This window comes from Triturus cristatus, chromosome 7, assembly GCF_964204655.1.
Source record: "Triturus cristatus chromosome 7, aTriCri1.1, whole genome shotgun sequence".
In the NCBI taxonomy this organism is placed as follows: Eukaryota; Metazoa; Chordata; class Amphibia; order Caudata; family Salamandridae; genus Triturus; species Triturus cristatus.
In genome coordinates this window covers 125,993,781-126,019,759 of record NC_140590.1, presented here as the reverse complement: position 1 = coordinate 126,019,759, position 25,979 = coordinate 125,993,781, and the positions used below count along the sequence as shown (strand labels likewise).

The 25,979-nt window shown below is 44.6% G+C and overlaps 1 protein-coding gene across 1 annotated transcript in view; it reads left to right on the top strand.

The window, feature by feature from the left end:
- The window catches only part of LOC146809013 (sialic acid-binding Ig-like lectin 14), a 523,779-nt gene extending 508,704 nt beyond the window's left edge, over positions 1-15,075 (top strand). The window contains exon 9 of the mRNA XM_085615806.1: positions 14,852-15,075. Within this exon, the coding sequence (XP_085471932.1) occupies positions 14,852-14,929 (78 nt within the window). The 3' untranslated portion in view covers positions 14,930-15,075. The remainder of the gene's footprint in view (positions 1-14,851) is intronic.
- Positions 15,076-25,979: the final 10,904 nt, after the last annotated feature.

The window sequence follows — 25,979 nt, the reverse complement described above, 5'->3', positions numbered from 1 at the left end:
CCAGCAGCGTTTCAGGCTCTGGTTGGGTGAATTATCTGCCAAATGATGGCAAAACTCAGGGTGGATGACACGTTTTACAGGACATTTTTTAAAAGATCTGGGCAAAAGTCAGTAGGCATTTCAGCCAGTCTCGAAGAGAAACGTGTAAATATTCTTGTCCTTTGGGTCTGCCACAGATTCCAGCAGCACTGTCCTCAGTAGGAGGAAATAAATCCAGTGTCTGGGAAAAAAGTGCATTGACAAAACATTTTCTGCACAGTTTGTGACTATATATAGTGTCACAGGACAAGCAGTGCTTACCTTTACCTGAAAAAATACAAGAACTGGCACCAGTTTTAAATACCACGCAGAAGAAGTTGTCCATCCCGGTTCCTGGGCTTGGAAATAGCGAGCGTTGTATCTTTTCCAGGAAATACGATACTAATCAAAACTGATGGAATTATACACTTATACAATGTCGTTGTATGCTAAGAAACTTCCAAACTAAGCAAAATACATAATGCCAGCGTGTATTTTACCTACTGGGCAGGTACAAAGCATTGGCACAAAACTGTTAAGCAAGTATGTGAAATATGACATTAGACGTGGAAATTGCTCCTCGTATGGGCAGTGTGGGAATTATTGTGCCAACTCTGTTTTACATACCAGTTATATAGAAACAGATCTCTTGTGTTTTTAATGCTTTACATAGGCAATAGGTAAAATATTGCCCTAGATGTAAAGCAAGCTCCCACGCCATGCATGTTTCTATTCCCCATGACCCTCCATGCCAGTGGTTAGAATGTAAAGTAAGTAATCGTCAAAGGTTTTCACACTCTTGTACCAGCAAGAAAAGCTCACTGCAGCCTACAGGGTGTGTAGGGCTTGAACCACAAGTGGTTGACTCTGGGAGCTTGCCCTGGAAATCACAGGATAGGACAGATGTGCGCCAATCTGCAGCTGCAGACGATTTCTCCTCTCAGGTTCTCCTCCACTCCCATGTTCTCTCTATTACCCTTCTCCCACGGTCTCCTCATGGTCTCGCTATCTTACGCAGTTCCATTGTCTCCTAGTTTCTTCTACTGAAAATGTGCAGACATGTCTGTTAAAAGCAGCTTTACCATAAGCAAGAAGCTTGTTTAATTGTGCAGCCGTGCTACCAATCAATCAACTCAGATTTGAGGAGTGCGGCTAATCACCCCTGAGGGTAACCAGGCGCTGGGTTCTTGCTGGGATCAGTTGAAGAATAGAAGGAAAACACAAGGAGAAAGCAATGAAAACAAGGGAAGAGCAAGGAGAAAGCACACCAAAATGGGTGGAAAAGCATGGAGAAAGCAGAGAAAATGAGGGTAAAGCAAGGAGAAGGCACTCAAAAATAGGGGAAAAGCAAGGAGAAGACAGGATAAAGAGTGATGCAGCAGTATGGGGAGAGCTGGCCTGGGAACTGCATTACACAAAGTTACAGCAGTTACTGGCAACTTGTCCTTGATTAATACCGCAGGGGCTAAAAACACCATCAAAGCACCCAGCCGGATGGATGCTTGCCTTAGCGGACCAACCCGGGGGCATATTTACAAGGTCTGGCGCATCTCTGCAAATCAGCAGGGATGCGCCAGAACACTTGCGACAGGCAAAACCACCCGTGCGCCAACACTGATGCGCACGGATGGATAGATGTGTGTTGCATCCCCCATCATAAAGACGGCGCATTGCTGGAGTCGCGTCGCAAGCGTGACACGGCTCCAGCAAGGCTCGGGGGTGCCCTATGCCTAACATGCTGCGTCACTCCTTGTGCCTGCTTCAAGCAGGCGCAGGGTTTTGACGCAGCATGGCCGTAAAAGTGACTCAGTGAAATCTTGTAGATTTCACTGCGTCACGTTCACGAGGCGTACCAGTGAGGGAACGCCCACCCTGCGTCGTAACGCCCACATGAAACCTGACGCAGGTTTCATGTGGCACTGGGCTTTACAACGTGACGCATCTCCCTAGATGTGTCAAGTTGTAAATAGGGCGCAAGGTTTACGCCACCACTGTGTCACAGAAGTGACGCAACGGCGACGCATATGAGGCGCAAGGGGCTTGTAAATCTGAACCCATGTGTGCTTAAGACCGGGGCTGATGGAGGCTCTAAGGAATGTAGTGCTCATGAGCTAGGACGAAGTTATGCAGTGTTTTCATAGAATTTGGTGAGCTAGCGATTGGAAATGATACAGTAAGTAACGTAGGCTGTTAAAGGGCAGACAGTGTTTACAGATTGCCTCCCATTGAATAGCATTAGCCCTTTATTTCCTATGGGATAGGATTGCAGTTTTAGCACTGTGATCACTGTTTTACAATTGCAACCATTTTAATGATCATGAACAGTACATCTTTAATAGACTATCGGGCATATTCTCAAGGACTTATCTCCGATTTATCGGCATTTTAGCGCCGCGAAAGTGGCGATAGATTTATCACCACAATCTAAAGCTGGTGCAAACTGCCAATATCGCCAGTTTTCCAGCAATAGCTGCCGCAAAAAACATCGCCACCGATGAGAGCGACAACTAATGCTAATGTTATGCAGAGTAGGCGTTCCCGTGCCAAAACACACAAAAACACCACTATGCGATATTCTTAACGACCAGCCAGATCTGCGATGCAATCCTATAACAGGCGTAAGGCGCGTTAGCAGCAGAGATTTAACACCTGCCTTTCACTGGTGTTACGCAGAACGACAACCTGCAGTATGAAAGGGAGCCCTGCCCAGAGCCAAATCTGAAGACCAACACATGTCATGGAGCTACTGATCATGCAGCTCTGAGACCCAAGACGGCCACAACACCCACCGCCACCATCCCCATGCCCCCCTTCCCCCCGGAATCCCCACCCCCAGATTTCCACTGAGGCAGCACAGAACAAGACAGCTGACCTTACAAAAATAGCCTGGCCCCTCAGCCACACAATTGCACAATGTGGGGAGAGGTGGGAACCAAGTATGTGTGAAGGAGGCAAGTCACCCATGAATAAGAATGTACACAATGCTAAGTGTGGCGGTGATGTGCTAGACAGACTTCAGTATGCAGAGCACAGACATGTCCATGTAGACATATACTGCTGGTGTTTGTAGTGTTATGGACAGTGGACGCAACCATGTTACCTCAGGCAGTGGGGAAGACCGCTCGGAGCAACCAGGATGGAAGCCCGGGGTAACGACGGACAGAGCGTTGCCTCACGCCCTGAGTTGTGACCAGGAGTGGTAGGCTTTATCCCCGATTTGATACGGGAATTTGGTCACTACTTCGGTAGTGTTTCATATGTCATCAAGACGACATTAAGGTAGACAGTCGGTTGTATCGTTCCACTGTTACTTTTATTTCCTGGATGTTGGTTACTCTTATATCTTTGTGATTTTGTCACATTAAATAGCTGCAGTAGTTATCTGTACTGGTCCTGAAGAAAGCCATGATCGCAGTTTTAGGTCGTTGTTGGCTGAAACATGTAGACCTTTTCATAATTCATTAGACGCGCGTTCGTTAATTTGTTAAGGACCGCGCCTTTATTGTCGTTTTAACATTGGCACTTGGAGTTTCTTACTAAACACATTTTTCTCCTCATAGTCAATTTTAATATCACTTACATCTTACACTGCAACACTTACTTTTTCACCACACCATTGGTTGGCTTCATCGATCTTTAGGAGATCTAGTCCTCGTAGTATAGTTAAAACATCCGTGAGCTCCTCCATTTGACGAAAGCTGGGAGTTGTAGCTCCTCAATCGCACTAGGTTGCGGTTGAGAGGAGATCCCATATGATGAAGCATGCCACTTCGGTGGCTGATGGGATTAGGTCCTCTATATGAGGACTCTTTCATTTAGACAGTATTCTTAGTGTTTTTCCACACAGTTTTCCATAGCCTTTTCCCTTTGTTCTTTCTCCTTTTTGGACCCGTGGACTCATATGTTTGCAGAGCACAGACATATCCATGTGGACATATACTGCTGGTGTTTGTAGTGTTGTGGACAGTGGACGCAATCATGTTACCTCAGGCAGTGGGGAAGACCTCGGTCATTTAGCCTTGTCCCCCCCCTGTAAGCGCAAGCGGAGTGGGCTGGTGCGGCGTACGAAAGTCCAGCGTAGGAGTGTGAATAAATAGTCTGGGTCTCTGGGCGCGGTTCGCTTACGGGATGGCCAACGCATCTGCCAGGGTGGCGCCCCTCACCCTGCCAAGAGTCCGCCTTCGAGTCCGCCAACCTCTTCAGTCAATTGCTGGCTCCCGCGACACAGGCCCCCGGCGCACCCAGCAGCACAGCACCGCAGAGTTATGTGTGTGCTGACTACTGCCTTTGGCCTACACTGCGGTCAGCAGGTCCCCAATTCAAATTGAGTCTTGATTTATTTATGGCAAAGTCCAGTAGGCAACAGACATTGCTTCCAGTGTGGCCCGCCCGGATGACACATCACTGCAGGCTGCGCACCCGCTGAGCGCTTCAGGTAGCACTAACTCTGTGCAGCTCAAGTCATCGCCACGTGGCTGTGGGCCCTTGCTGACCGCTGCCTCCGACCTACACTGTGGTCTGCAGGATTCACACATATCAAATCCAATCATGACCTGCAAGGACACGTCATCAACACTGGCTGCACACACGCTGAGCTCATCAGGTGCCACCAAATCTGTGCAGCTCAAGTCAATGACAAGTGGCTGTGGGCCCTTGCTGACCGCTGCCGCCGGCCTACACTGTAGTCAGCGGGGCTCACACATATCAAATACAATCATGACCTGAAAGGACACGCCATCATCTCTGGCTGCGCACACGCCACCACGGCCAGGACCACCTCCAACGAACAACTGCCAGAGTCGGAGGAGTCTTACAGCCAGCCTATCAAGTTGCTCACACCTGTCTTGGATGCCATAATCAGCTTGATACCCTGCTTGGCTCTTCAGGTGCCACTAACTCAGTGCACCACAACTCATGGTCCCTTTATGATTGAGTATTGTGCTGCGGACAGCTGATGCAACAATGTCAACTCAGGCAGTGGGGAAGAACTGGGATGATGAAGATGAGGCAGGTGTACCACACCCCACTGCAGCTGCAGCAGGATAATTCCAAAGGGAAGCAATCATTAACAATTTCTTCACATGAGCACGCTCAGCTCTGGTGCCCCTACCATGTCACCTCAGGCAGTGGGTAAGACCTTGGACATGTAGCTTTGTCGTCGTCCCCTGTAAGCGTAAGCGTAAGCGGAGTGGGCTGGCCCGGCGTATGCAAGTCCAGCGTAGGGGTGTGAAGAATTTGCCTGGGGATCTGGGCGTGGTTCAGTTCTAGCCTGGACAAGGAAGTAACAAATGCGCTTCTCTCTGTTGTAGTGTCTGTGCCACTCGGCCAAGCAATCGACAATGTTGAAATGTAGCATGCACCCGGAGGGCGGGCTCACACAAACGGAGAAATGAAGGAGCGCAAGACCGTGCGGGGTTTTGGCTCATACATGCCAAGTGTTGTGTGTATCAGTATTGCCGCAGCATGAGCAAAATGCCAAGCCTTATTCGCAGCGCGAGTTCAGCCAGGCATGAACTCTACATCTGTGTCTGTCCTATCCATACCATAGGCCTACACTCACATGGCCGCCCACTTTCAATGGCCAACATCACAGTGTCATTGTCAGGCTTGTGGACATGCGCAGACAGGCATGACAATGGTGTGCCATAGGAGTGCAAGTGATGCAGCCGTGCAGTGCACACAAGTAAATAGGCTCGGGGGGAGGGAGGAGCAGCTGTGAGGCAACGTAACACACAGTAATGCTGCTCATTTGCCACATGCAAGACATGTCAAACATGAATCCCAAAGTCGCACACATCCCACCCCACCCCACCCCCAACAAGCCACATCACATTTCCTGAATGCAAGCAGATGACAACCAACATTAGGGATGAAAGCTCCTTTGTTTGAACTATCAGGTGGAAGCACATCTGCACCTCCGACCTCGGAATTGCATGTGCCCGGCAACCCCGGACAGATACTATAGCAGATGATGAAGACTCCCACCCTATGCACAGCCCGACGAAAGACCAATGTATACACACCCCACACAAAGGAGTCCTTGCTCGAAGTTATCTTGCATGGAATGGCCTTCTCACTTACTCCCACACCATCCCAGGTGTACAACCGTTGCACACTGAAACAACTCATTGATCAGAGCTGTGGCATTTCTTCCTCAGAACTGGCGCAGGTCAGAACAGTGCCGCTTCAACCATAACCACTAACACAATGGCAGAACATCCCGAACACATGCACAACCCCTTCACGTGGAACTGTACAGTGCACGTATGCTGCATTTACTGGGGGCACTGCCATTGATCAGTTACCGACTAAGCTTCCGCCTTGCCAACATCACATGTATTCAGTTTGTGTTGCATTGTCGATCGTGTATATTCGAGTGATCCATGGATGTCTGCCTATCCAACAGGACGGTAGCTGAACTGGATTTTGACATGTGCGTGCGCCCCCTGTTGGCACACGACCAGGAATGTCACCGTGATACCCATTTATGGGATGCCTTGATACTTGGCATATATGCTGGCAGCTGGTCCTGGGAGATTGCACAACTCCTCATGTGCAGTGACCACATTGAACTGTTCCCCTATTGGGCTGTAATGCTAATTGGTGAAAGGGGGTGGATGCAGCACATCTGTCTGGACCTGCTAATGGATCGCCTCGCCGTCCTGTTTGATGAAGTCGACCTCATGTTGGAAATTATATCCTACGAAGCTGCAATTGCTTTCATAGATGAGTAACTATGTACCTGCTGCCACAACAGATTGGAACCCATTGAGCATGTCCCAACACCTTGTTGCATCTAGGAGATCTGGTCACCTATCCTATGACAACAGTGGACATGGCTGCATTCGCCTGGACTCCGAATACATGAACGTACAACAAAGCGGTTTAACACACACCTGTGAAAGGTGAGGCACTCCCCTGGAGTGGACAGCGGCGCTTGGCAACATTCCTCATTCTGACATAGTGCTGCATTGGTCTACATGTTGTGGCACTTATCTTGCCCGTAATGACACACATATGCTAATGAAGCCTACACACCTTCCCTTGTATTCAACTGTGATGAGTGTTGATTTGAATGACAATGTGTAGCTCACTGCCTATCTGGGTCGCGGTCATACATGCGCATTGATAGCATTACCCAGGGAGTTCCTTTTTGTGGAATCACTGTCCCTACATTCATCCATACTTTCCTACTTGATTGAACATAGCCATGACACATCTGTGTGAATTAGAATGTTTTATTCACATTCAGTGGAGTGTTGAAGCTGGACCAGTACAGGGCCGTGCAAACCCCACTTTACATTGTTGCCCCATGGAGGGCCAGCCAGAGTGGTAACCAAACGAAATATGGCAGTCCATGTCGAGGTTCAAGGTGAGTGTCGCTGAGTGTATCGAGGGACAGTGGAAGGTGTTATTCCAGGTCATGATGCAGAGGGCAGAACCAAGCTGAAACAGGCCATATGGCGGAGATGAATGCTACAACTTCATTCTTACCACAAAGCCAGATTCATCATCCTCTTCATCCTCTGATGTGTCAGGTGCCTCACATGTGAGTGGTGGTGTTTGGTCTGCATCACTGTGTGGCAGTGATACATTAGGGGCCAGAGGTGGAATGTCTGCCGCATTGTGTGGCACTGACACTTCAGGACTTGAAGATGTGGATGGAGTAGTAGCAGCAGCATTCATCTGCGCCAGGCATTGAGGGGGCAATGCCATGACGAGGATCTGCAGGGTATGGAAGATCAAAGCTATATCTCGCTGGTGTGCAGCCGTGGCAAACATTCTTTCCACCTGCATCTGCTCCAAGCGCTCCATCATACTCCTTATGTGTCCCAACTCCCGGCTGACATTGCTGGAGCCACTCTGACTAGACAGTTGTTTGTGGCTCAGAGTCATGACTCCAGTGATGTCAGGCATGGATTGTTGGAGAGCATGGAGCGGACAGTGAGTGTCTGTTAGGGTCTGTAAGTGGTCCATGATGGGACTTAGACACCAACGTATGGCATCTAGTTTGGCTGCCATGAGGTGGAACCCCGCCCGCAGCTGATCAGCCATCTTCTCCTGGCACCCTAACACATGGCATTGGAATGCCATGTGTTGGTCGTGGGGGTCCTGGGATACAGCTGTGGTAGTGGGTGCTTCCTGTGCAGGGGGTGGGGTCTCCTTGATGCAGCTGAACTGCTCTGCTCCTGGAGGTGGGGTGCTGAAGCTGTCCATGGGCTGCTGGAGGGCATTGGTGTCGATGTTGGGGAGGTCCTCTTCATCAACAGTGCTGAGTTGTTGGGTCTGCTCTCAGGAGGTGTTGATTGTCCCTCTGCAAAATAAAGGGGAGATGCAGATTGACATTGTATTCACATGTATGTTCACGCATTGCACAAGTTTACTAACAAACTGCATGACAATGTATATTGTGACTGTTTGTGAGGAGATGCCTATTTGATGCGGGACAGTTGACATTTCTACACCATCAAGGATGTGAGGTTGTACTTGTGCATTGTCATCTCACAGTTTCCTGCTGTGCCAAACACGAATGGCCATTTTCTACACACAAGCGGCAGCAGTTGTGTCCTCTGTTCTCTTGTGAAAGTGCTGCAGTTTGTACCATATTGTTGTCAATGTTGAGGTGCTCTGATTCTTATTTGTGTGTGTGCTGCTTTGTGGGTGAGTTGCCCCTTCAGCTCTGATTTGGCTGGCTCTTATCCCTTTCAGGCGGTGTGCCTTACTCTTCTGTGCTTATACAGTGCTGAAATGTTGCAGACTTGGGTAAATTGGGATCTTGGTCGGTGTTGTGACTCTTGGGCATGGTTTGTTCGCAGATGTGCTATACTTAATTGTACATGTGTGTCATTGTGCCCATCTCCCCCTGTTCCCCCAGTCCCTAGTCATTACTCACCCTGTTTCTGTTGGCTCAGGTCATGTTGTGCAGTGTCCGGTCCCCCAACTCCTGCACCGTCTCCCCAATGATGACTCGGGACACCATTTCCTCCATCTCATCCAGCTCCTGGTGTGTCGCTGGACTCCCACCTCCAGTCTGCATTGCTGCTTTCAGGTTGGCTGCGAGTTTCAGCTTGGTTTTGCGCTTCACATCAGTCCAGCACTTCTTGTAGTCATCCACTTCCCTTCTCTTCACTCCGACTGCATTCACCTTGGCCAAGACGGACTGCTATATTGTATTTTTAGTTGCCAATGACACCGTGGAGGAGATGAACAGTTGGTGGTGGTGTTCTATCACCTCCATAATGAGGATCTGGCTTTCCAGTGGATTGAAACACGGTATCCTCTTCTCCTTGCCTTTCCCTGACCCTGAGGTCCCAGGCTGGTCCTCCGTGGGGATTGTGGGGTTCTGGTTGTCCTCTGCACTTGCTCTGGCTACCTCCATGGTGCTTCGCAGTCGTTTGTGATTTGTTTGTGTTTATTTGTTGCCGCTTTTATAGTGATTTTTCCCGCCTGACTTGTGGGACTTGCAGGCCTTGCGCTGCTTATCGCTAATTTTTTTTATCGCAGTTGGGCCTATTGCAACTTTTTCATGTTCGGGTTTCGATTTTTATCACTGTCCCAGTAATTTTATCGCAGACATTTGCCGCGTTATCGGGAAACTATTGCATGTTACCGCCGCGTTGAGAATACGACGTTAACACGGAGTTATTTTCCCGTGATAAACGGCGATATGAAAAGTTGCGTTGACCTATTTTGGCAATGATTATCGCTCGTTCTTGAGAATATCCCCCTATATGTACCCAGTTTTGGTACTTTGTGGTCATTGTCGACACTTCAGGCTAGACTTTCCAACAGTGACGCTGCTCTGCATTGCATTACAAAATAATAGTGCTGGGTTGCAGAACTTTCTTTTTCATGTCCAGCGCTGTATTTACGATTCATAGTCATGTGAGCACCATGTTTGCAACGTAGCTCAATGCTGCAGGTTGCAAAGCATGATTGCGTGATGTAAAATGACATTCCATTTTTCATAGTGCCACTGCATCACACTACAATTTAAAAAAGTGGCACCAATAATAATGTTAAATACTTGGATTGTTCCAAGATGGCATGCCAGGATGAGAGGCGAATCCATGAGGTCAGAAAGAGGGGGTAATCAGAAGAAAACTAGGAAGAGGAAACATAAGCTTACCCTGGAGGAGGTTGAGATTTTGAATAGTGAGTTAACAAAGCAATAAAAAAGATCTGTTTGTCACCTCAAAGCTCCCACTGGCAAAGAATGCTGCTTTGTGGAGACGAGTCCTTGCCAAGGTCAATGCAGTAGCACAAACACGCAGGACTGTTAAGCATCATAAGAAAATGTTGTAGGATTACAAGCGTTGGACTAAGAAGAAACTGGTTCAGAACCTGGTGCTTGGAACCTGAGAGCTGCATTGGGAACTTGGGGGGTCACGCAGGAGTTAACGTCCATGAGGGAGCTGGTTGGAGCAGTTATTGGCCCCAATATGGTTGGCAGAATTGTTGGCACCAGCAACTTTGATTATGCCTTCATGTCTCAGGGTAAGCTAATTTCTTCATTGTAATGTACTCATGTCTTTACATTATATATTCAGATAAAATGTGGGTATCAGAAATGCAGTTGTTAATTTGGGGGTATTTCTTCCAACTTGACCCAAACACAGTTCTGACAGAATCTTTGCTGAACCTCTGGTAGTTATGCACAAGCATCAGACAATCCTCAGAGAAGTGCATGCTAAGTTCAAGATGTAGCAGCAATTATTTTTTTATTCTTTTTATATGAACCAAAAAGTTAAGTATTACACTACATTGCGTCATAGTTGTACACCATTATATCTCCATAATAGTATTTCCTATCTGACGAGTATCCACCCTATTTCAAAATTGAGAACACAACATAGTTATATTTCCAAACAATTTTTAAAATAGATAAACATTAGACAGCAAAAAACCATCAAGATCATCAAAATAGGTTAAGGGGAACAGGGTTTATGATTTTTTTGATTTTTTGTGCAAAAATTGCTAAGAAATAGTAAATCGCAAATCTAAAGTCAAAGTTGACCTAGACCAAGGTGTGATATCAGGTCGAGCACAATAATGCAGAGGTAGGATACACCAAGTGGGTTAGCCCAGTCAAAGTTTTTACCTTCAGACTTAGGGGGATATTTACACTGCCCCAGCAGCACTTTTACACCACCTGAGTGTCACTTTTGTGATGCTCCGGAGGTACAGTGTGGCGGCCCAAATTTACAAGGCCTTGCAAACCCACCCTGCGTAGGATTTCATGGCCTTGCAAATAAGGAGTAAGGCAATGAAATACTCTGAGGCATATCTACAAAAAACTAATGCAGCGCGCTGCCGCAAGTCATTTGGCTGCGCCGCTCTGCGTTAGTTTCGAAGCACAGGGATGCGACAGGGCTTCCCCCTGTGCTGGTGCACAAACTGCTGCCATGCGCCGGCACGGGCCCCCTGCAAAGATGCCTGCGTTGCTGGGAGATTGTTTTTGTTCAGGAAGGAGCACCTTCATGCACAAAAACAATCAATTGAGGTGATTTCCTCTTCCAATGTGTGCTGTAGAATGCAGCACGCATTGAAAGAGGAAAAATACCAAGGAGAAATGTAAACATTTCTCCATGTTGCACCTCGCTACGCCACCCCTAGGGTGGCAGAGCATTCTGACACATTTCCAGATTTCCGATTTCTCGTAAATCTGGAAATGCATCAGTGGACATGGGTGTTGCGTAGGAACACCCACAGCAACACCCATGTCACGCTACTAACATGCAAAGTGTTGCGTGAACAGGGGTGATATTTACAAGCACAGGTCACGTCACGCAGGATGACTTTACCTGTTCATGTAAATATCACTTAGCAGGTTGCGCCACCGGTGCGTCACGCAATGTAATGCAGCGGCGGCATAATGGGCTTGTAAATCTGTCCCTCTGTGTGGAAGGGGCATTCAATGGGTGTTGCTCTGGGTGTTCCGAGACAACACCCATGGTTTTTTCCTCTTTCCAAGTGTGCTGCATTCTGCAGCACACATAGAACAAGGAACACGCTTCCTTTGATTGTGGGTGCTGCACAACACTACACCCTTCATGTATTGTACTCTACACAAGCAAAGATACACCCAGCACATGCGGTTCCTGCACACTCACTGCGCAGCACTACATCTTTCATGTAATGCATTCCTCTCAGGCATTCATACACCCAGAACATGTACTAACCACGCATATGCCACACAGTACTGCCCCAACTTTGTACTGTACCCTTCCCAGGCTCACATACAACTAACACAGATTCACTACTCCTGCACTATGCATCTTTCCACATCTACCTGATGTGGCCCAAGGGTGAGTTAAGCAAGGAACTTTTAAAAAGGTGAGTGAGCATGTAGGCATAATTTCAATTCCACAGGTTAAAAAGGTCATGTTCATTACTACTGATCACTACAGAGTATGCTGCCCCCACCGCAGTTGTGCTGCTTAACTCCTGGTGAAGGCGGTAGTTTTCCACCACTATGAGGATAGGGCTTTGGTGCCCCTCCCGTCCAACAAGACCTCCATCCGTGAGACAGACCAATATCATGGCGCACATGCATGATCCGTATTTGCCTATGATAAAACATCAATATTAAGGATCTAGACAACAGTAGAGTTGGGTACTCAGGGCAGGTGTATGCTTTTTTACCATGCAGAGGACCTTTCTGTCCCAAACGTGGGACATTTACACGGCCGCTTAGCCAGAGCACAGTGGTGCTCCTAGTAGATATACATTTTTGAAATATGTGGGTGGTGTAAATACACACTGCAGCAAACATATGACATTTAACTTTGCATGCCATAGGTGCACTTAAGGCAATGGGCTTATAGGAACGTTAAATAGGCCAAATAAGGAGTTCCAATGTATAGCACATATTTTAGAGGGTAATCACAGGCACTTTACTACTGTTTAGCAATGGTAAAGTGCTCAGTTCTTATGTCAGGAAATCAATGCATAAGTTGTGGGACCACAACAACAATGGCAACATTTGTACAGTGGTTGAAGGAAGAATTATTTGACACGTATGTTTATATTGGTTTTGTATAATGCTGGTTAAAAAGGTTAATTTCACACATTTTCCCAATATTTAGCACTCTTTTATACTTTAAAATTCAATATAAATGTTCATAAATTTTTATCCTTGGGCGAGATTGTTTGAAAATGATTTGCTAACTTAGTTACATGTTATCATTGTTCCATTAAAGGTAAAAGTGTGATGTTAGTGATTTTTTTTTGTAAACATATTTTGCACTTTGGCATTGTTCATTTCTAACATTTTAAAAGGAAAACTACATTTCAATGTCAATAAGTTAAAATCTATTTATGAATCATTTAAACTAAGTTTAATAACCATATCCACACATACTGGTCATCCTTTTCCATGACAGTACCACAAGGATGAGAATTTAACTATGGTTAATCATTGTGCATAATGAAGGTCATATTCCTTTTTCAAGAACCTTACATTCTTCTACATGCAATCATTTGACTGTGCCTCGAGGATACCTTACTGTGAGAACTTAAAAAATGGCAATATTTCAAACCTAATCTCAGGTAGTTATTCAGTCATTGCAGGAACGGCCCATATTTTGAAAATATATTTTATGAAAGAATATGATATAATTGTCAAAATAAATATATTCATGAAATAATAAATTACATGGCAGTTCTTTATTTTTATAAGTTTGAAGGACATCCACCTTTTCAGCATGGTCACTCCAGCTTTTTCGCCTTTTCTGGATCCTGTTTTTACTGGACTGAGAAAACTGTGCACTCTAATCCTGCTAAATATGAGAATGATGTAAGTGCTGTAACCAAAAAAGGGGGGGATGTGGGGGGCCTTTATCCACTTGTGCAAGAGTGGGAGGTCCAGCATAAACAGAGGGCCCAAATGAATGTTTTACAAAAAGCAGGTTATGCCGTTCCTCTCGAATAAAAATGTAGTAGTACAGAGTCAGGGAAGAGGGGATCCCAGCTGCCCCAAGGACTGGGGTCAGTGTGGGGAATCCATAAGTCGGATAGTAATGTCCTCACACACCCTTGCAGGTGTCATGCTTCATCATCTGGGCTGCTCCTCGTCAGGTCGGCAGTGCAATACCCGACGGGCTCCCTATATTAGGGGCTCTTTGCCGGAGATCTTTTTATCCGAAAGCCGTATGGTGAAGTGCGGGTATGGGGGCAGTGTTGTGTAGATGTAGTAGAATTAAAATAGGGTTGGGAGTGCCGAAGTAAGTAAGTATTTATTCTGGGGGTCTCCTACCCTAAGTAAAAAACAAAAAACAAGGCACTACCTAGAGTATGATGTCTCGTGTAGTGTAATTCCTTATTTTACTCAGTGTGGGTCAACATGTTTCTCACTCTTGGATCAATATCCTCGCGATTCTTCAGGACCTAAATAATAATAAATATCTACACCTAAGCTGTGTGTTTTTTTTTTTTACTCACGATAAAAGTGTCTAATGGTTCTAGTACCTGGATCTACCCTAATCAGTATGATCCCCAGGCATCAACAGTACCCGGTGGGATATGCATAGCGCTTGATTCCTAAAAGTTGTAGGAGGTTGAGGCGCGTAGTGCTCGAATGTAGACCTGCCCTGTCCACCGGGTCCCGGCTATTTTTGTCCTGCATAAATACTTTACACATCACCCTAAGTTAAGCCTCCCTGATCTCTGCGATAGCTACAAGGGTGTTGAGATGAAGCTAAAGTAATGGCATTGTGGGTTCACCCTGATGGGATGGTGTTATTATTCATTGAGATGCGTGACCCCCCCAACCAAATAATAATCCACATTCTTACAATGTTCACATATTCATTGATTATTTCTATTTGTTTAGGTATACCCAATGATGTTACCCAACTTGTGTCTCAAACCTCTACTGCTGAATCCTTGGTGCAATATCTGCCCTTATTAAATTAAAGCACTTTATTTCACCTGATGGATCTTTTGGACATCACTTTGTCAATACAGACAAGGGAAGACAATTTGGAAATTTGAGAGTCTCTAAAACAAACCACCCACCATTTATTTTAGAGGTAAGTCGACAAACATGTGGATGGTGAAGATACATTAGATTTTGAAATGCGTACCCATATGAGACAGTAGACCATTGGCAATTAAATGAAGAATGGAAGGGAATGGAAACACTCTGTGACAAAAATCTATCAAGAATTGTCATTATGGACTAGAGAAGAAAATTGATTCCTCTATAAGTATATGAATGTCCGTAGAAAAACATTGTAACTGTAGTTGACTCACTTCAAACCCTTGCCAGCAATATAACTGCAACTTTCAGTCATCTCACCATATCTTGGAGGGCATGCAGTCTATGTCTTCAACTTCTGGTGTTTTCATATGCACCAAGACAGGTGTATCCAATTTCTCAAAACATTATGGAGCATGAAAGGCCATCAGAAGGTAAGGAAAAGCCACACTGAAGAATAAAGGCATAGTTAAAGATGTTCTGTACCCACTTCTACTAATTTGTATGGTTTAAACATAGCCCTGTAAACATGTTTCAATATCATGACTTTGTATACAAGATGATTTACTTAACAATCATATCTAAGTTTTAGTTTCATTTTTGCCAAAACCTGCTCACTGCTCCTTGGTAAATGTATGCTTTCAGGTTATGCGTTTCCTTATAAAAAAATTGTTAGTCAGTTAAAATATCTTTGTTTTGTCATTTAAAAGAATGCATATTTTGAAAAATAAATATACGTATGCGTGTGTTTGTGTGTGTGTGTGTGAATGTGTGTCACTTTCACTCTCTGGATTGCATTGTGGTAGTCCCTATTCTGTTGTTAGGGTTGTATTGCACTTTTCATATGAAAGGATTTTTTTAATTTACCCATAACATTTCATCCCGAGGATAGAATTGCATACTATTTTGCAATCTGCTAGCTTAATTACCTAAGGCCCAGCATGCCAAGTTCAATGACATTTCTTCAAAGAGAAACAATAGTTAGGGGTGGAAAAAATAGTGTTTTCCCATATTTTCCATAGGACAGTTGCTAATGTCTACAGCAAAAATTGCTTAATTGACTGACACCAAACTTTGCATGAAATAATTACTCAGTAATTCTGTTCAGCACCTTCTGAGTTGTAAGGATTTTAAAAAGGTGTGGATAAATAAATGTGATTGTCTGGATTAGGCCATTTTAAAATTTGTGAGTCAGCGGTAATTTTATAGTTTGGTGCTGGGAAAGTAATTTGTACAGCCATAGGGGGGTGGGATGGGGTAACCTTAGATGTGCCTGACTCTGGGAAAGTGCCAATGGGTTCCCAGTGCCATGGATAGCTCAAGACCCTCACAAAGAAACAATAAAAAAATGACACGCCGCTCGAATCATAAAAAATTGTGACACTCAAATGAAGGCAAATGTATAGGGATGCAGTCCAACACAGGGAAATGTGTTGACACACCGATACTGACTCAGACATAAACTCAGGTGTACACTGATGGAGCTAATAATGTACATTGTCACTGACAAAAAAACACATCAGTGGTAGAAGATGTACAGAGATGCAGTTAGAGTGCAACATAAGGACAGGTTTTTGTAGCCCACCACTTACTCAATTCCCACACTCAAGAGTATTCTGAGGGAACTGTAAACAGTCACTGAATCATTGACACTCCAATGGAGGGATAGGTATAGGCACTTAGGGGCATATGTATCAAAATCCGTTATTGCGATTCTCAAATAGCGATTGTTTGAGAATCGCTATTTGCGAATCGCAAAACGGGATGTATTTAAAAATTCGCAAATATTTTGCGATTTCTTGTTATTCCTTAATTGCAATTAGCAAATTACGAAATCGCAATTATGGAATACCTTCCTATTCATTCCTATGGGCCAGGAATGGGAAGTCATTCTCAATTTGCGATTCGCAATTAGAGAATCGCAAATTAAGAATAATTTCAAGGGTGCAAGGGTGTCATAAGGACACCCTGATGCACCCCTGAAATGAGCATGTGTGCGCATATGGCGCACATACATGCCCTAAGGGCATGTATGTGCGCCACATGGCACTTTGAAAAATGCCAAAAAGTGCTTTTTTCAAAGAAATCGCAAATTACCACCAACTTGAAGTTGGTGGTAATTTGCGATTTCTTTAAGGAGAAATCGCACAACTTGGGTGCTTGTTACATAGCATTTAAGGAATCGCAACTTGCGATTCCTTAAATGCTTACGCAAAATTAAGGAATCGCAAAATTAGCGATTCCTTAACAATGCGATGCGAAAATGGCTCATACATCGCGTTTTGCGATTTTGTATTCAAAAACGCTGTTTTTTTGCGAATACAAAATCGTGTGATACATATAGCGTTTGCGAATACAAAATCGTGTGATACATATATGCCCCTTAGTCAGGGGCCAACACAAGGACAGTGGTTCATTGAGGGACTAGAGCATGTACACCACTAAACCCGGCATAAAACTCCACTCTGCTCCCAGAGTTTGCGAAATTTCGGGCACTCCACCGTCCACGGAAGAATGCAGAGGTCCTGAATTCCGCCTTTTGGGCGCGAAGTAGAGTTTTCTTTTTTCCATTTGTGCCCTTAAGTTTTGTTTTGGTACTCACTCTCGAATGCCAAGATATTCTCGAGCCACTTGCAAGTGCACGCATGACTTCTAGCACCAATAGCGAGCTCCCGCGAGGCTTTGTGCTCGCTCATGCGGTTTCCGGTTGCGACTGCACCAATTTAGTCGCAATAGAGATTGCAAACAGAGTTCTTGTGCAGCTTTTGTGGTCAAGATGCCCCTGAGAGGCTTTTGGACTGGATTTTCTTCTCCAACTGGCTGCTGGAGTTGTTTTATTTTGTGCGAGAACCCTTTTTATAGCTTTTTTTTCCAAAGGGAAGGAAGTGCCCCAGAGACTTCAACTTCCTGTTCCAGTCCAGCAGGCTTCTCCCCATGCTTTGTCCCTCTCTTCGTCACTTTTCATTGGGATTTGGAGCTGGGAGGATCACTCTCCTGGTCTGCTGTTTAAATACCATTGGATTTAAGGACTTGGAGATTTCACAAGTAAGTTGGAAAACTGATGTATTAGGGTGGTGTTTGTTTGATTGGGGGCATGCACCAGGATTTATTTGTAACTGTATTCGATTTTTTTAAATTTATTGTAGTGGGTGGCCTGCAATGTGTTTGAGTGGTCTGTTAATTTTTTTTGCATGTAATTTGCCTTCTTTTGTAAAGGAAAAATGTTGCACAGTTCAGTTCATTTTCTCCATGTTTTTTTAATAAGTTTGCAATATTCATTTAATTCACTATGTGGCTAGTCTGCCAAAGGGGCTTCCTGCCAGAAGGCCCAGCATTAGTAATGGTTGAACAAAACAATTGTTTTTGTGGTGTCTGTTGAATGGAAGCATCATTTAGGCCATGGTTGGCATCAGGTTACATTACAAAATGTGTTTATTTTGGGGTATTTCCCTGTTTTTCTGCAAACAGTGTATAGGTGGGGTAAGTGTATTTGATGTCTTTGGAGGATGTGTGCCCATTTAATTTTTGTTTTCGGCATTGCCATAGGGCACCACTTGTCTTTGTTCCCCATGCCATGTGGCCAGGCGCCATTTGTATAGTCAGTGCCCATAGGTCTGCACGTGTTGTTTGTTTCTGCCTATGCCTCCATGCTTGCTGTTTGACCATGTGGTCAGTGGCCATTTTGTTTAGCCAGCCAGTGTGCTTTTGCCATAGGCTTGCAAGTCTTCTGTGTTCTTCATAACTTCTTGCTTGCTTATTGTTGTGACCATGTGGTAGGTGACCATTTTGTGTAATCAGCCAGTATGCTTTTGCCATAGGCCTCCATGTCTTCGTTGTTCCCCATACCTTCTTGCTTGCTTGTTGTTGTGATCATCTGGCTTGTGGCCTTTTTGTATAGGCCTGCATGTGTTCTTTGTTTCCCATGCCTTCTTGCTTGTTGTTGTGACCATGTGGCACTGGCTGGCAGCCATTTGTGTGTCCAGCCAGTGTGCCCCTTTTGCCATAGGCTTGCATGGGTGGTTGTGATAGCAGTTTAATAAATTATGTGCTTCGGGATAATTTCACTTATTTATCAAAATATATATATATTTAATTTTTTTAATTTTATTTTTTAATTTAATTTCATTTTAATTGTAATTATGTTTAAATGTTACGTTTTTTAACTGTATTTTTTTGCAAGTTTTTCCCCCTATTTTCCTAACATCTGTCATCATCCCCATTTCTGCAATAGGCACACACCAGGATTCATTGTCTAAGGATTATTCCACTGTCACCTGAACCTCCTGGAGTGCCACATCTCAATTTGAGGCACATAAAGCAAACAGTTACATCTGTATGTTGTTGCTCTTTCTTATCCTTCCTGAGTGTACACCTTGAAAGTTTATGTTGGTGTGATTTTACGAATGGATACACTGTATTGTTAAATATTTATAATAACTTAAGTAGCCAAACTAAATGATATTGTTTGTTTGTACTACTAATTGAACTGCAATAATGCCACGTTTCACTTTTATTCTTCTTGCTGGTTTGCTTTTAGGTGCACAAGAGAAGAGACATCACCCACAGCACTGCCAGATAGAAGGCCTATGCATGACGTGACGTGTGACTGCCTACGCAATACGGACATCTATTCAGGTTGTGAAGCTGAGTGCCACTAATAGTTTCAAGATGGATCCAAAGAAATGTGCTATTGAGAAAGTAGACAGTGGGGAGGAGATGAAGCAGTCACTGGCCTTTGGCAAGGAAGCTGAGACCAGCACTCCTGCATCAACAGCGCCAACCTAAACCCAGGATCATGTCTGTCAGTGACGCAGCTACTGCAATCATATCGACGCCAATGAGTGGTGATGTTGAATTGGATCTGTCCCTTTTGCAAATAGCAATCATTTCAGGAAACAGAGCAAAGTGGACAGCAGCCGCAGCCACAGCTAACAACAGTAAATTTTCCTGATGTTGTAGCAAAAACATTAGGTTGAGCTTCCTTCCTAGGAAGAACCTCGTCTTTTAGAATCATTGGATCCAAGTTCTCTGGCAAGGAAAAGGAAGGATACTACTCCACCACTTTCTCCAAGCACCACTTCTGATGATGATGATAGGGACATGGAGTCCAGGAGACAACTAGAGAGGCAAGGAAAAGAAATATTCCTGAAAGTCTTAGACTTAAGGAAGAGAATGATGAGGAGAATGACAACGACGAGGAAGTCATGGTGGAAGGTGACACAGAGGAGTCTTACATTGCTATTCTACCTGCTCCTAGGGATGTGGCCTAGGTAGCACCAGCACCTGCTCCAATATTTGCAAAGCCTCATCAGAGACCTGCACCAACCTCTACCTCAGAAGAAGCAGAGAGGCAATCGACGTCACGCCTATCTAACTCCAGTTCTTCTTCCAGCATTGGCACAGTAAAAAAGTAATCCTCTCCAGTTTTGGCCTTTTTCTTGGGTAGCACATTGCAGTATGCACCATTAGCCACACGAATGTTCATTGAGGTAAGCCTGGTATACATTTTGGTAAAGGAGGCCAAATAACCGACATGATAAAACACCACAAACTCAAGTGGGAGGAGCACCTTCAAAAAATTGCTGAACGTGGTCGTGGGGGTGAAGAGTGCCAGGGAGCATCAGCTACAAGTCCAATCATGGTGGGAGGTGATGATGAGGAAAAGGATAGTTACATCTTCATGCAAAGCAGTCCTGTTCCCAGCAGTGCACCAGCAGATTTGCCCACCTCTGCTACTTCACATTGGCACAAGATTTAGAGTGATATGGACACACCACAGCATACAGTGACTGCCCCATCACAGCGCACATTGAGTCTACCACCACCATTCTCGACCTGTTTTAGTGGCCCTAGAAAAGAAGAAAATCAAGGCTAATATTAAAGGCATGTTTAGGCAGGAGGGGCCCGTCATGCAGACCCCCTCAACCCCACGATTTTGGAATGGGAAGTTAGCAAAAATGTTACGCTGAACCTCCTCCCTTTTCCTTTTGTGGAAGGAGTGGGATTCTTGGAATTTATGGCAGACATCTGCCCAAAATGGAGGGTACCAAGTCGAACCTATTTGCGGGAGTTGCTGTTCCAGCGCTGCATCACAATGTGCTGCAGTTGGTTGGACAAGCTTTGTGGCAAAGTATTGTTCACACCATCCACCTGACAGGCATGTGAACCAGTTGTTAGGCTACTGATTACATGTGCATCACTGCACACTGTATCTCTTTTGCGAGGGTAAAGCAAAAGATATCTGCAGGTCTTGGACCTGAGGAACGTTTTAAGAGCGTTCTGTGGCATGCAACAGTGGCCATGTTCGCTATTGAGAAATCACATACAGATGTAAACATCTTGGAGGAATTCAGCAGCAAGAAGTATGAATAGCTGCTACACAGAGGTCTCAGAATTTGATTTGTTGCCAGGGACAATGGCAGTAACATAGTCACTGCCATGTCAGACGGAGGCCATTTCATGGTCCTGTGTTTGGCCCATTGCATCCACCTGGTGGTGCAAGACTTCCTCAAAAAAGAAGACATAGTCAGTAACATACAGACCAGCTGTAGAAGAATCTGCACTAATTTCAGCCATTCTTTTAAAGACCGGAAGCAGTTGCGAATTATTCAGTGTAATAATAGAGCACCAGTTAAAACCCTGATACAAGAGGTGCCAACACTTTGGAACTCAAAAAATTACAGGTTGCAACGTCTATTTGAGCAGTACAAACAGATCAATGAATATATCATTCAAAGAGGAGTGGATGCAATTAGGAAGACTATGACCATGGATGCAGACAAATGAGGCCTAGTCAAATGACTGAAACAGATGCTACTCTCTTTTGAGGTTTTCACACGTAAAGATGGCAAAGAGAACAGTACGATGGGCTGTTTCATCTCCTACAGGAACAGGTAAAGATGGTGTCTAAAAGGTTCGACCCGCGAGTTGTGAAAGAAAATACAGAAGCGCATGCCTTGGTTGAGACCTTAATCCTTCTCTTGGCTTGTAATAGAAGTCTGCAACATGACATCATTGCATCCAAAAAGTACATCTGTGCCAATTTACTTGATACACAGTACAAAAAAACCCTGCCCCCTTCATTCCTTTTTCTGAAGGGGATGTTTTAAAATAGAGGAGGTGGATTCTAGAGCAAGCCGAAGACTTGGAAGATGAACAGCTGTAACTTCAAGGTCCACCCCACAGTTCTTTGGTGCCACCTTCAACTTCCAGAGAGGGCAATCTTGTCTCTCAGCAGCCAACAACACAATCAGCCAGAACACCGGCAACAGCATCAACAGAAGGACCGGACCCAATCCCTGCATTTTATCAGTTTCAATTGGCAGGGCTCAAGTCCAGTTTAGAGGCCATGGCAAAACAGGTTGATCAATTGGCAGCACCAATGACCATCCACAGGATGTTCCAGGAGTATCTGGATGATCAAAAAGAGGTCTACGTGGATAAAAACCCATTGATGTATTGATATGGGAAGATGCACCAATGGCCAGAGATCATCATACTGGCAATAAAGTTTCTGGCTTGTCCTGTCACCAGTGTGTCTGCTGGGCATGTGCTCATTGCAGCTGTTGCAATTGTTGCAGTTGTTGCAGTGAGAAGGACCAGCCTCTCGTCTCAAAATGTGGAGAGATTGACAATGATTAAAATAAACCAACATTTTATACCACACAATTACACCATTCCTGAAGCTGCACAGGGGGAGAAGGAGGGTCATTGGTCTGAAATAGAATCTAATGTGTTAGCTAATTGACTTCTGGGTAAACCACATGAGTTTGAGGACAAACTCTACTTCCTGAACTAAGTATGCCAGTGCCCCTATAGAACTTCTATCTTCTAAAAAAAAGTAGCTAGTGGAACATTATTATTTTTGTGTCAGATGTATGCTGCCCCACCATTTCTTTAGTCATAGATATTGCCTTATTGCAGTTGGAACAGTGTGCAATGAAGAAACCTCCACAGTTTCTTTATGACATTGGAGACAATACCAGCCCCCCTCGCATGCCTATTGCCTATCCCTTTTTGCATCTCGTAGCACTAAAGCTCTGCCACAGAAGATCGGTGATTTACAAGAGTGCATGCCTAAACCAAATTCCAATTTGTTGCCTGCATCAAAAATGAATACCTGATAACTAAACTACCCATGCTTGGATTGAAAGACGTAACGACAACTATTGCAACAGTGAGTGAGTGATTGTGTGAGTGATGATGATGATTGATGATTCAAGTGGTGGCAGACGGTGAGGGAGGATGTTGAAGTGTAATGTGGGATCTTGAGTGAGATGATTGATTTGCAATGTTTGGGGTTTGAGTAATGGCCGATCATTTTTTCCCTAGAGGTGATTGGCCTATACAAACTTACTGAGCAAAAATTAATTAACCTGTATGGTCCACTCCTATGATCCTTCAGTTTCTTTCATCATCTAGCATGGCTTCCCCAGGCAATCGTTTGATTTACAAGACTGGAAAATTCCAATCTGTTGCTTGCTTCAAAGGGGAGATAGTGTAACTACCACCGTGCTTAGATTGGAACAGGTAACCATTGCAACAATAAGTGATCAATATGAGGGACTGTGATCGAAGATTGATTTGGTGGCTGACAGTGAGGGAATGTGTGTTGATCTGTAATATGGGAAATTTCTCGAAATTATTATTGTTTTGTAATGTTTGTGGCTTGAGTGATGGGGGATCTTTTATTTCCCTGGAGGCGATTGGCCCTTTCACACTTAGCCAGATTTAATTGCAGGGTCCGCTCCTTTTTTCTGATTCTTCAGTCACTTTAGTTAACAAACAAAAACCTATGGAAAATACTGCAATTCTGTTTCTATACTTGTTCCTCTACAGCAGTGCACTACACATCTATCTTGCTTGGGTCATGATGATGACTGGTCTGGGACGGAGTTACTTAGAGTCAGGATTCAGGACAAGGTTGGAAGTAGTCAGGGCAGGAGCTGCAGGACTACTTCATCATTTGCTATAAGCAAGATGTTATTGACTTCATTTCAAAGGTAAACCAATCGTCTGAGGCATAGTAGTCAGCTATGTGGAATGGAGAGAGGTGCGTTTGTAAAATGCTGCAGTGTATGTGTGTTGGACTTGTGTCAAAAGTAAAACTCTGAGTTCCGGTTTTTTTTCTGCTCTGGCTCTCAGTCTTCTTGATATACTCCTCATGAAGCTAACCTTCCTTCTGTCCTTCTCCTTAACTCTAAAATGCAGTTTCTCTGTTACAATCCACAGGCCTGCTTCTAGTATCTTCTACAAACAAAAGGCAAAAGCTGAGCTCAACATCACTCCTGCTTACCTACCGGACCAGTCTAAATCTGCACCCAAGAGTGGACATTCCCAAGAAGAATGCAGATGCACCACCTAATTTTGCAATACACTATCATTTTTTTTTTTTAACAGTCACCTGTGGGGAACTGGGTGGGTAGGTTCACTGTCCAACCTTGAAGACAGAACATTTGGGTATCTGATACCTTGGTCTCGGGCAGAAGGACTGTTTTCAGTGCATTTATCAGTACTCTGTCATACTCATTCCTTTGTTTCCTTCCAAGAAAGATTGATGATGAATGATGTGCTGCTCATTGCCCAGATGAATGTTGCCCGTGTGTAGTGTCTGTCTTTCCTCAACAATTCCTCAAATCCCTCCTTCCCATCCAGTAATCTAACCCCTAACTCTCCTCCCCCGGGCTGTGTGATTTATTGAGCTGTGGCTTAATTTACACCATCAATGGATTACACACTTGGTGGGGCAGATGTGGTGAAAGGAGTGCCAACTTACTGCAGGATCTTCGAAACATTAGCCCACACTGGCCTCATTTACCCACAGGGGCATGAAAAGTTATCCATATTTTAGATATAGAATGAAGAACATCAGTCATCAGCAGCATCATTCAGGCCTTGTGTTGCGCAACCGTAAATGCCTAACTTAAGCTTGTCCACTCCAGACTTTTAGTCAATTGTTTATAACTCGAGGACTTCGTAAAAAATACTACATTCTCCCATTAGCCAAAACTTACTAGTATTGCTAATTTCTATATTTTAGCACCATCAGGAATTCTTGTTGTGTCATCATGTAGTACTCATGTGTTACAATTCTTTGAAAAGTTTTGATAAAATATAACTCACTAAGTCAGTGTTTTTATTTCCATTTAGTTGCCTACAATGGATAATCAATCATTCAGATTAATCCTACAGTTGGAGCTCACCTGGGTGGAACTGGAACTGGAACCTCGCTTGTGAAGTTATAATGCCTTCTCTGTTATTGCTTCATCTGTATTCAGGTAAGACAACTAGTATCGAGTGAAGTGAACTAGTTAAGTTAGTAAGTAAGCAACTAACTGCAACTTTTGTTTATCTAGGTTGCTGTAGACATAATAGGTCATATGCAGCATTTCTCCTAATGGTCAAGTTAGTTAGAGAAGTATAACTTTATAAACTATTTCAGGCATAAATTTAGATAAAATAAAATAGTTCCCCCCTTAATTTTTTTACACAGAAACCCACCCTCTACATTCACACAACATGCCCATCCCTCTCCCCTAACAAAACTGACCTAATCCCCAATGTCCTCAAATTAAAAATGTCCAAAGAAAGTCAAGCCCCATCCAACTCTCTTTCCACCCTCTCCACCCAGCCCCAACAAGCAAGTCTCTCCCACCAACACAATTTTTATTCAAAAGAGCTAGAAGAGGACTTTGTAGAAGTCGGTCGGGAGTTAGTCCAATCTCGGCTCCATTGTGGTGAGCCACTCTCGATGGAGTCCATCTGCTGCAGGATGCGGTGCAGCAATTGCCTGGTGGTGTTGTTAGTGTGAGGCGTGGTGGCAGCAGTTGATGGAAGCTTGAGGAAGTGCCGGCGATGGGATGGCCAGGAGGCCGGAGGCTAGGGGGACTGGCTGCACTGGGGCCCAGCTGAAAGGTGTTTGTTTCCTCCTCCTCTTCCAGGACCACCAGCCACCAGTAATATAGCTGGATACTCTCCAGCC